This window comes from Stegostoma tigrinum, chromosome 5, assembly GCF_030684315.1.
Source record: "Stegostoma tigrinum isolate sSteTig4 chromosome 5, sSteTig4.hap1, whole genome shotgun sequence".
NCBI lineage: Eukaryota > Metazoa > Chordata > Chondrichthyes > Orectolobiformes > Stegostomatidae > Stegostoma > Stegostoma tigrinum.
In genome coordinates, this window is record NC_081358.1 from 72,513,475 (window position 1) to 72,526,127 (window position 12,653).

At 42.3% G+C, this 12,653-nt stretch overlaps 1 protein-coding gene across 6 annotated transcripts in view; it reads right to left on the reverse strand.

Annotated features, from left to right (window-relative positions):
- Nucleotides 1–12,653, reverse strand: part of spidr (scaffold protein involved in DNA repair) — a 252,990-nt gene that overhangs the window by 84,047 nt on the left and 156,290 nt on the right. For 5 of the 6 annotated variants that reach the window (XM_048529193.2, XM_048529190.2, XM_048529192.2 and 2 more), the window contains exon 9: nt 10,471–10,663. The exons of the other annotated variant lie outside the window; for it this stretch is intronic. In XM_048529193.2, the coding sequence (XP_048385150.1) occupies nt 10,471–10,663 (193 nt within the window). The remainder of the gene's footprint in view (nt 1–10,470; nt 10,664–12,653) is intronic. 6 annotated transcript variants of the gene reach the window in all.

Here is a 12,653-nt window from a genome sequence, read left to right on the forward strand (position 1 = left end):
GAAAACACACCTTGTTTCTAGTGCCAGGAGGATTAGGATTAAGCACTTGATGTTCAGTAAACCTGATTTGTGGTTTCATACATCGATGGCAAGAAGATCAATGGTGGAAGAACATCAACCGTTGCTTAGAGTGAGGGCTTCCATTGTTCATTTTCAGTCACAGATTCATATAGCATGGAAGCAGATCCTTTGGTCCAACTGGTCCATGCCAACCATGTTCTCAAACTAAACCAGTCACACCTGCCTATATTTGGCCCATATCCCTCCAAACATTTCCTATTCATGTATTTATCCACATGTCTTTTAAGCATTATAACTGTTCCTGCATCCACCAGGTTCTCTGGCAGTTCATTCCACACACCAACCACACTCTGCGTGAAAAAGTTGCTGCTCATGTCCTTTTCAAACTTTTCTCCTCTCACCTTCAAAATATGCTCTCTTGTTTTGAACTCCCCCAGCCTAGGGAAAAGACCCTTGCTATTCACCTTATCTATGACCCTCATGATTTTATAAACCTCTATGTCACCCTTCAACCTCCAGTGAAAAAAGTCCCATGCCTGTCCAGCCTATTTTTATAATTTAGACCCTCTATTCCCAGGAATATCCTGGTAAATCTTTTCTGAACCCTCTCCAGTTAAATGATGTCCTTCCTGCAACAAGGCAACCAGAACTGCACAGAGTACTCCAGAAGTGGCCTCACTAATGTCCTATACAACTTCAACATGCAGCCCAACTCTTAATATTCAAAGGTCTGAGTAATGAAGGCAAGTGTGCGAAACACGTTCTTAAACACCCTGTCTACCTGTGATGCAACTGTCAAAGAATTTTGTCCGTGAATCTCTTGGTCTCTCTAGTTATACAACACTATGCAGGGCCCTACCATTAACCATATAAGTCCTACCCTTGGCTGTTTTATCAAAGTGCAATACCTCATACTTATCCAGATTAAACTCGTGAGCCTACAGACGCAATAGATCAAGGTCTCTTTGTAATCTTAGATAAGCTTCCTCACTGTCCACTACACCACCAATTTCGGTGTCATCCACAAACTTACTAACCGTGCCTCCTCTATTCTTATCCAAATCATTTGTATAAATGACAAACAAAAGTGGACCCATTACCAATCCCTCTAGAACACTGCTAGTCATAGGCCTCCAAATAACCCTCCACCATCTGCTGTCTCCTACCATTAAGCTAATTTTGTATCCAATTAGCAAGCTGGCCGTGAATTCCATGTGATCCATCTTTACTAATTGGTCTACCAAGGAGAATGTTATCAAAGGCTTTCTGAAGTCCAGCTAAACAACATTTACCATTCTGCCCTTATCAATCTTTTTGGTTATGTCCTCAGAAAACTCAATCAAGATTGAGACATGATTCCCCTCACAGAAAATCATGCTGACAATCCCTAATCATTCTTTGCCTCTCCAAATGCATGCAAATCCCATTTTTCAGAATCACTTCCAACGGTGTACCTAGTAATGATGTTATACTCACAGGTTTATAGTTCCCAGGCTTCTCTTTACAGCCTTTATTTAATAAAGGTAAAGCATTAGAACATAGAACACAGAACTGTACAGCACAGGAATGGGCCCTTCAGCCCACAACGTTGTGTCGAACATGATGCCAAATTAAACTAAGCCCTCTGCCTGCCCTTGGTCCATATCCCTCCATTCCTAGCACGTTCACGTGCTTATCTAAAAATCTCTTAAACGCCCTTATCGTATATGCGTCCACCACCACCCCTGGTAACGCATTCCATTCTCCTACCACTCTCTGCGTAAAAAAATTGCCCCTCACATCTCCTTTGAACTTTTCCCCTCTCACCTTAAATGCATGCCCCCTTCTTTTAGGCATTTCAACCCTCAGAAAAAGCTTCTGACCATCAGAGCTACTTATGCATCTTATAATTTTGTAGACTTCCATCAAGTCTCCTCTCAGCCTCAGCTACTCCAAAGAAAACAACCTGAATTATTCTAGCCTCTCCTTATAGTTCACACCTTCTAATTTAGGCAGCATCCTGGTAAACCTCTTCTGCCTTCACATCCTTCCTGTAATGTGGTGGCCAGAACTGAATGCAATTCTCTAAGTGTGGCACAACCAAAGTCTTATAAAGGTGCATAATGACATCCTGACTCTTCTACTCAATTCCACGACCAACAAAGGCAAACATGCCATATCCTTTCTTTACCACCCGATCTACTTGTGTGGTCACTTTCAGGGAGCTATGGACTTGAACCCCAAGATCTCTCTGTATATCAATGTTGTTCAGGGACCTGCTATTAACTGTTTACTCTTTCTTAACATTTGATTGTCCAAAGTGAAGTACCTCACACTTACACGGGTTAAATTCCATCTGCCATTTCTCCGCCCATATCTGCAACTCATGTATATCTCACTGTATCCTTTGACAACCTTCTACACTATCCATAATTCCACCGATTTTAGTATCATCTGCAAACTAACTAATCCACCCATCTACATTTTCATCCACGTCATTTACATATATCGCAAGGAGCAGAGGCCCCATTTCAGATCTCTGCAGAACATCACAAGTCACAGACCTCCAGCCTGAAAAACAATGATCCACCACTACCTTCTTCCTTCTATGGGAAACCCAATTCTGAATCCATGTAGCCAAGTCACCGTGAATCCCATGTTTCTTAAACTTCTGGATGAGCTTACCATGAGGGACCTTGTCAAAGCCTTAGTAAAATCCATGTAAGCAACATCCATTGCTTCTACTCACATCGATTATCTTCATTACCTCCTCGAAAAATTCAATAAATTTAGTAAGACATGGCCCCACATAAAGCCATGTTGTCCGTCCCTAATTAGGCCATGCTTTTCCAAATGCACGTAAATCCTATCCCTCACAATTTTTCTCATAGCTTCCCAATCACCAGTCTATGGTTTCCTGGATTACCCCTATTTCCTTTCTTGAGTAGAGGAACGATATTAGCTACTTGCCAGTCCTTCGGGACTTCTCCATTGGCTAATGAGGGTGCAACGATCTTAGTCAAAGCCCCAGCAATCTCCTCTCTTAATCTCTCAATAAACTGGGGTAGATACCATCCAGCCCTGGTGACCTATTCACCTTAATGATCTTCAAGCAACCCAACACCACCTTTTTCTTGATCTCAAAATGCTGTAGCATATGAGCATCCTCCACACAAATCACATTATCCTCCATATCTTTCTCCTGAGTAAATACCGATGCAAAGTACTCATTTAGGATCTCACCCATATCCTCTGTCTCCAAGCACAAATACCCTCCTTTATCCTTGAGTGGTCCTACCTTCTCCCTAGTTGTCTTCTTGTTTTTCATGCATGTATAGAATGTATTGCGATTCTCTTTAACCCTACTGGCCAAGGTCATTTTACGGCCTATGCTTGCATTCTTTCTCGTTTTCTTTATTTTTCTCATGGGCCCTGTCCCATTTTAGTTTCCTAAACCATAACTATGCCTCTTCTTAATTTTTGACGAAATTCAGAACCTCCCTCATTATCCAATGGTCCCTTACCTTGCCACCCTGGTCCTTCTTCCTTACTGGAACATGCCAGTCCTGAATTCTCATCAGCAGGTATTTAAACAATTCCTATATAACAAACGTGGATTTGCCCGAAAACAGCTCCTCCCAAAGAACTTTCCCTGGCTCCTGCTTAATACTGATGTAATTTGTACCTTGCCACAAGGTCCTTACTTATCCTTATTTATAGCCATCACAAAAGAGGTTGTCAACACTGTTTCCAAAACATTCTCCCAGTGAAAGGTCAGTCACCTGGCCAATACAAAGTCCAGTATGGCCCCTCCTCCAATGATCCACATGCCATTTTAAGAAACCCTCTTGGATGCACTTAACACATTCTGCCTCATCTAAGCCTCTTACTCTAGGGGATCCAGTCAATACTGGGGAAGTTAAAGATACCCACTTTGACAACTCTTCTTATTGCATCTTTCCATATTCTGCCTATATACTTGTTCCTTAATGTCTCGGTGGCTGTTAGGGAGCCTAAAGTATAACCCTTTCCGAGTGATTGCACCAATCTTATTTTTGAGCTCTGCCCATTTTCCCACAGCGGATGAGCCCTCAGGTAAGTCCTTCCTGGGTGCAGATGTAACATATTCCCTGATTAGTAATGCAGCTCCTCCACCTCTTTTACATCCTCTGCACCTTGTCTAAAACAACAAAATCGTGGAACATTGAGCGACCAGTCTTGTCCCTCTCTCAACCAAGTCTCTGTATTGGTCACAACATCATAGTCCCGTATACTGATGCAGACACTAAGCTCATCTGCCTTACCTCCTTGTGTTGAAATAAACACACTCCAGCCCATTAATGTTATCATGCTCATCTACCTGTTTTTGCCTGTCATTAGCCACCGTCCAGTGCTCTGGCACCTCACTTATGGTTATAGGCGATACAAAAATTTCTATTAGGGGCCCGGCAATTTCTTCACTAGCTTCCCACAATGTCCTGCAATACACTCGATCCCGTCCCAGAGATTTATTCACCTTTATATTTTCTAAGATGTTCAGCACTTCCTCTTCTGTAAGTGAAACATTTTGAAAACATCAATATTTATTTCCCTGAATTTTCTAGCCTCTGTTTCTTTTTCCACAGTAAAATATGGTGCAAAATATTAATTTCATATCTCTCCCGTCTCCTGAGATTCAATACAGATATAACCGTGTTGACCTTTCGGAGGCCCTACTCTCTCTCTAGTTGCTCTTTTGCTCCTAATGCACTTGTAGGATCTCTTTAGATTATCCTTAACCTTATCTGCTTAGGCTATCTGACACTCCCTCTCTATCTTCCCAATTTCCCTCTTGAGGTGAGTAAACATAACTGGTGCTTTTCGAAAGAGAGGGCCAAGATTTTGATCCAGTGGCCATGAAGGAACAGCAATGTATTTCTAAGTCAGGAAGACGCATGGCTTGGAGGGGAACAGCTGGGTGATGGTGCCCCAGTGGATCTACATCCTTCTAGGAGGTAGGGGCTACCAGTTTGAAAGGATATTGTCAAAAGTGATTGGCTAAGTGCATTATGTCAATGGTACAAACTGTGCATTGGCAGTGGAGGGAGTAAATGAATCAGAGATTCCCAACAGAGTGGAAACAGGCCACTTGTTCCATCAAGTTCACATTGCTTCTCCAAACAGCATCCAACCCAGATCTAGTCCCCTTATCCTATTTCTGTAATTCCACTTTTACCCTGGCTAATCCACCAAACCTGCCCATCCCTGGACAGTACTGGACAATTTAGCATAGCCATTCCACCTAAATTGTACATCTTTGGACTGTTGAAGGTTGGGTACCAATCAGGCAGGCAGCTTTGTCTTCGATGGTGTCAGGTTTCTTGAGTGTTGTCAGAACTGCACTCATTCAGGAAAGTGGAAAGCATTCTATCACACCCTGATTTGTGCCTTGCATATAGTTGAGAGGCTTTTAGGAATCAGTTGGTGAGAAACTCATCTCAGAATATCTAGCCTCTGATATGCTCTTGTAGTTATTGTATATGGGCAGTTGGTCCCGTTCAATTTCTGGTTAATAACGCCACGATGTTGATCGTGAAAATTTAGCAACAAGACCACAAGATGTTAGAGCAGATTTCGGCCATTCAGCCTATCTAATATAGTCCACCATTTAATTAGTCCGCTAATTAGCTCCACTTACACTTTCCTCATAACCTGGACTCCTTTATTGATTTTGTAAAAATTAATTAACAGGCTATGGCCATCACTGACCAAACTAGCCATTTATTGCCCACCTTTAATTGCCCAGAGGGCATTTGAGAATTAACAATATTGCTGCGGGTCTGCAGTCATACGTAGGCCAGGCCACACAAGAATGGCAGTTTCCGCCCCTAAAGGACATTAGTGAATGAAATAGGACTTTTCCTGATAATTGACGATGGTTTCATAGTCATTATTATTCTGCAGATGTTCACTGAGTTCAAATTCCATCATCTGCCATGAAGGGATTTGAACCCAGGTTCCCACAACACTACCTGGGTCTCTGGATTCAGAATCTATCAATAATACTACTAAGCCATTTTCTCTCCAATTAAAATTCTGTCTCCCCCAGCCCTCAATATTCTTAATGACCCATTCTCAATAGCCCCCTACAATAAAGATTTCCACAGATTCCGTACCCTCTGAGAGGTGAAATTCCTCCTCATGTCCATTTTAAATGAGTGACTACTTATTCTGAGATTATGCCCTCTGGTCCTAAACTCTTCTACAAGGGCTATCTGCCTATCAAGTCCCCTCAGACTAATACCATTTAGAGACTGCTTATGATACATTTAAGAGACTTGGACCTTCTTAATTTACTCTAGCCACACTTTCTAGCACTTGGTTCACAGTCTTGAATGTTATGATTTTTCAAGTGGTCGTCGAAGTACTTTTTAAAGATTGAGAGGTCTCCTGTCTCAACTACTCTCATAAGCAGCATATTCTAGAATCCCACCACTCTCAAGGTGAAAACATTCTTCCTCAAATCTCCACTAAACCTCCTGCCTTTCAACTTAACACGATGCCTCCTTGATGTTTACCTTGGGAATCTAATATGTTTCAATAAGGTTGCCTCTCATTGTTCAAAAACCCACCAATTACTAGTGCAGGCTACTCAACCTCTCCTCACAAATCAAGCCCTCCATACCTGGGATCACCCTAGAAAATGGACCGGCACAGTGGCTCATTGGTTAGCACTGCTGCCTCGTAGCACCTGGGACCCTTGGGCTACTGACTGCGTGCAATTTGCACATTCTCCCCATGTCTAGAGCATAGAACACAACAGCACAGTACAGGCCCATCAGCCCTCAATGTTCTGCCGACCTGTGAAACCAAACCGAAGCCCATCTAACCTTCACTAGTCCATTATTATCCATACGTTTATCCAATGACCATTTAAATGCCCCTTTGGCTTGGTGAGCCTACTACTGTTGCAGGCAAGGCATTCCACGTCCTTAGTACTCCGAGTAAAGGACCTACCTCTGACATCTGTCCTATATCTGTCACCCCTTAATTTAAAGCTATGTCCCCTCATGCTAGCCATCTCCATCCGAGGAAAAAGGCTCTCACTGTCCACCCTATCTAATCCTCTGATCATCTTGTATGTCTCTATTAGGGCACCTCTTAACCTTCTTCTCTCTAACAAAAACAGCCATAAGTCCCTCAGCCTTTCCTCATAAGACCTTCCCTCCATACCTGGCAACATCCTGGTAAATCTCCTCTGCACCCTTTCCAATGCCTCCACATCCTTCCTATAATGCAGCGACCAGAACTGTACACAATACTCCAAGTGTGGCCATACCAGAGCTTTGTGCAGCTGCAACATGACCTCATGGCTCCGAAGCTCAATTCCTCTACCTATAAACCCAAACACACCGTACGCTTTCTTAACAACCCTATCCACCTGGGTGGTAACTTTCAGGGATCTATGTACATGGACACTGAGATCTCTCTGCTCATCCACACTACGGAGAATCTTACCATTAGCCCAGTACTCTCTATTCTTGTTACTACTTCCAAAGTGAATCACCTCACACGTTTCCTCATTAAACTCCATTTGCCACCTCTCAGCTCCACTCTGCAGCTTATCTATGCCCCTCTGTAACCTGCAAAATCCTTTCACACTATCCACAACTCCACCGACTTTAGTGTCATCTGCAATTTTACTAACCCATCCTTCTACACCCTCATCCATGGCCACAAAACAGATCCTTGCGGCACACCACTAGTAACTAAACTCCAGGATGAACATGTCCCATCAACCACCACCCTCTGTCTTCTTCCAACTAGCCAATTTTTGATCCAAGCCGCTAAATCATCCTCAATCCCATGACTCCATATTTTATGCAATTGCCTACCGTGGGGAGCCTTATCAAATGCTTTACTGAAATCCATATACATATCAACCGCTTTACCCTCATTCACCTGTTTGGTCACCTTCTCAAAGAACTCAGTAAGGTTTGTGAGGCACGACCTACCCCTCATAAAACCATGTTGACTATCCCTAATCAAATTATTCCTTTCTAGATGATCATAAATCCTATCTCTCATAATCCTTTCTAACACTTTACCCACAACCAAAGTAGGGCTCACTGGTCTGTAATTACCAGGATTGTCACTCCTCCCTTTCTTGATCAAGGTGGCAACATTTGCTCTTCTCCAGTCTTCTGGCAGTATTCCTGAAGATAATGACAACATAAAGATCAAAGCCAAAGGCTCTGCAATCTCCTCCCTAGCTTCCCAGAGAATCCTAGGACACATCCCATCCGGCCCAGGAGACATCTATTTTCACGCCTTCCAGAATTGCTAACACCTCCTCCTTCTGAACCTCAATCCCATCTAGTCTAATAGCCAGTATCTCAGTATTCTCCTCGGCAACACTGTCTTTTTCCTGTGTGAATACTGACAAAAAATATTCATTTAGCACCTCTCCTATCTCTTCGGACTCCATGCACAACTTCTCACTTCTGTCCTTGACTAGCCCTAACCTTACTGTAGTCATTCTTTTGTTCCTGACATACCTAAAGAAAGCTTTATGGTTTTTCTTGATCCTACCTGCCAAAGACTTCTCATGTCCCCTCCTAGCTCTTCTTAGCTCTCTCTTTAGGTCCTTCCTGGCTAACTTGTAATTCTCAAGTGCCCTAACTGAGCCTTCATGCCTCATCTTTACATAAGCCTCCCTCTTCCTCTTGACAAGAGATTTAACTTCTTTAATAAGTCATGGTTTACTAAAGAACTGTGATTTGCCTGGGTTTCCTAGTGTTCTCCGGTTTCCTGTCACAGTCCAAAGATGTGCAGGTTAGGTGGTCTGCCCATAGTGTCTAGGGTGGGTAATGCAGGCATAGGGTAAGGGGTGAGATTCTCCTCAGAGGCTTGGCGATGACTTGGAGGCAAGCCACTTCAATGCACCACCTTGTTCCCTGGCCAATATCTCTGTCTCCAAATTGCTACAGTGTTCCAGTGAGGCCCAGCGGAAGCTGGAGGAACAACACCTCATTTTCTGCTTGGGGACCCTACAGCCCTCCGACTCAATACTGAGTTCAATTATTTTAGGGCCTAAACTCCCCCATGTCCCAGCCCCCACATCGCACACCAGGCCTTGTTACCATATAGCCTACCACTACACACCCCCTGTTGTTAGTCACTAACAGTCCCCATTAACAACTATTCACCCTCCCAGACTGATCATTAGCAGCTCCTTTGTCTGTCCAACTCTGTTTCTCTCTCTTTGGGCTCTATCCTATTGTTTACTCCCTACTCCACCCACCTCCCTATTTTCTGCATATAAACTGACATTTTCCCAGCCACCATCAGCTCTGAGGAAGGGTCACCAGACCCAAAACGTTAACTCTGTTTTCTCCTCCACAGATGTTGCCAGTCCTGCTGAGCTTTTCCAGCATAACAAAGTGTGCGGCTGGATGAAGACAGCAGGCCAAGCAGCATCTTAGGAGCACAAAAGCTGACATTTTGGGCCTAGGCCCTTCATCAGATTTTTCAATGTAGGATACTACTTTATTTGCCTTGCCTATTACCGGCTAAACTTAGATGTTGACTTTTTGCGATTTGTGCCCAGTACTTCCAAGTCCATCTGTTCTACAGCTGTCTTCCAATTAAATGATAGTCAGCTCCTCTATTCTTCCTGCCAAAATGCGTAACCTCACATTTTCCCACATTATATTCCAGTTTTTACCCACTCATTCAACGTGTTTAAATATCTCTGCAGACTTTGTATTATTTGCCTTTCCACCTATTTTTGTGTCATCCACAAATGGGGTAGTAATACATTCACGTTCCTCATCCAAATCATCAATATCTGTGGTAAATATTTTTGGTCCCAGGGCTGATCCCTGTGGCACTCTACTAGCTACAGGTTGCCATCTTGAAAATGCTGCCCTTATCACAATTCTGTGTCTTGTTTTAGTTTGCCAATACTCTAGTCATGCTAGTAGAGTTGCATGAATGGAGTATTGGCTAACTAATAGAAGAGATCAATAGCACAGGAAAAGGCTCTTAGCCCAAAAAATGCACACCAGTCAAAAATGACCATCGAGCTATTCTCATCCTATCTTCTAGCACTTTCCCTATAACCTTGTATGCCTAACACTATAAGTAAACATCTAGATACTTCTTAAACATAATCAGGGTTTCTGCCTCTACCAGCCTTACAGGCAGTGAGTTCCAAATTCTCACCAACCTCTGGTTGAAAATGCTTTTCTTCACATTTCTTCTAAATCTTCTAACCACCTTAAATCTACGCACCCTCGTCATTGATCCCTTCAACAAGGGAAACGTTTACTCCAATCCACCATATGTGCGCCCCTGAAAATTTTATACATCTCAACATAACTCCTCGACTTTAAGAAAAACAATCCCGATCTGTCCAAACTCTCTTCATAATTAAAACATTCGTGAAAAGACTGACTAAATATCATTGCACAAATGTATGAAGCTCACCTGATCATCTGAATAATGTTTTTGACTTGAATCAGTAAGGTTAAATTTCACAGTTAAAGACACTGGAGCTTTCGTGAACACCATTGATTTTCCGGGACAACAATAATCCGGTTTTGTTCCAGTAATCATCTTCTGACTAAAGTAAGTACATAAAATAGCACAAGTATTTTCATCCTGGATATCAAGCTTTTGCCTGCAAAAAAACAAGTTTTAGAAATTATAATTCTAAATCAAACTGTGTTTATTACTTTGAAAGTTATTACTTTATTTACTGTGTTACACAAAGCTAGATTTTTTTTGTGTTGGTCTTCAGTTCATACTGATATAGTTCTGCCACACTCAGTTTCAAGACTCAGCTTTCCTTCTTCCAACACCTCCAAACACCCTTTGCAGCTTCCTGTTTGCAGCTACTTATAATCCATTTCTCTCCCCTGTTTTTTGGCTTGCAGTAATTACAATACATTATTTTTTGAGGGATCAAGATTTTCTTGGGGTTATTTCATGGGCTCCTCTTTCATTCTCACTGCATGCTTTATTCGGTAGTGCACTCACTTGGTAACGTTATTGTCTGTTTTTGTGCTCAACTTAGGGCATTTGGACTCACAAAGAAGGAGGATGAGAAGAATTCATCAATATCTTCAATAATCATCACTGATTAGTTTAACTTAAAAGTCATACCACACAAGGAAAGCGTTAATTTCCTCGAAACAACAGTACTTTAGTAGAACAGGCAAAAAAAACTGACACGCTTTTTTTTCAGAAACCTAAACATGATTTCCACAGACTGGTGCAGTCACAGTTAAAAAGTTGCATGTTTGTCTCTAACATCCCCACTGTACCTCAAGTAATTCATAGAATTTGAGGCCCTTCAAGATGTGATAACATGATTTACTGCTAAACAGTATTACTTACAACAGTGTCCAGTACAATTTTCCTCCATATTCTGGGATTTCTGCACCTTAACACTTTCAGGTCTATGTCATCAGTTCCACTCCCCTGCTATCTTCAACTTTATCCACCTGCTTCTTCTGACCTTGTTCACAGCTGCTGCTCACCTTCCCAATGTCGCTGAAATCACATGCTGCTTCCTTCCTGCCTTTGCTGCTGATGAACTCACCGTAAGGTGCAGCCCATTGCTGACCAACCTGTGACTGGAGAGGCAGGTGTTCATCAATTCTATCGGTTATACTTAGGGGATAATTTTCCTCTGATTGGTAATCCTGTGATTGAATTTTTCTAAGCATTTTGGCCTTTTTGGCGTGGGGGAAGTGGGGGTGCTATGATTGGGATTCATCTGTCCTGTCATGTATTTTGAGCATTGTCTTCCCTTTCTGTCCACCATTCATGGTTCTCTCTCTATTCCCTGGCCCCATTCATTACGTTCCATTTCTACCCTTTCACTGAATCAATTTCTTTTCTATCCCTCAGAGTTGCTTAAATCTGCAAATGGAAGTAATTCATATCATTGAATATTGTAGGCCAGACTTGCTGTCCATTCTAGAATTCAACAACAACATATCTATAAAAATCTTTAATGTAGCAAAACATCCCAAGCATTTTAAAACAAAAAAAGTCATGGTGAAGATTAAGGATCTCATAGATCTGACCAGATCAGTGGTCAAAAAAAAGCCAGAATTCGAGCTGGGATGGTGAGTGAGTATTCTTGGGAAACTCTCTTGGTAGCACGGTTGAAGGACTGTGGATGGGATGGGATGGGCATGTGTATGCTGCAATGGGTGTGAATGCCCACTGTAAGACAATTGGCACATTTTGCAACAAATACAAAGTTGCTAGAAAAACTCTACGAAGAAAAAAAATCAGAGTTAACTTTTCGGGTCTGGTGATCTTTCCTCTGAACTGTTGGTGGATCTGAAAACATCAGTTTATATGCAGAAAAAAGGGAGAGCGATGGGGTAGGGAATAAACAAAAGGATAGAGCCTAAAACATGTTTTCCCAGCCACCAATAAGTTCTGAGGAAGAGTCACCGGACCCGAAACGTTAACTCTGATTGTTTTCTTCACACGTGCTGCCAGACCAGCTGTGCTTTTCCAGCAACTTCATTTTTGTTCCTGATTTATAGCATCTGCAGTTCTTTTGGTTACATTTTGTAGGTCATTGTCAGAAACAGAACTCTTTATGTACAGTTCTGTTCTTCATTGTTGAGTTGCATCTATCCATATGA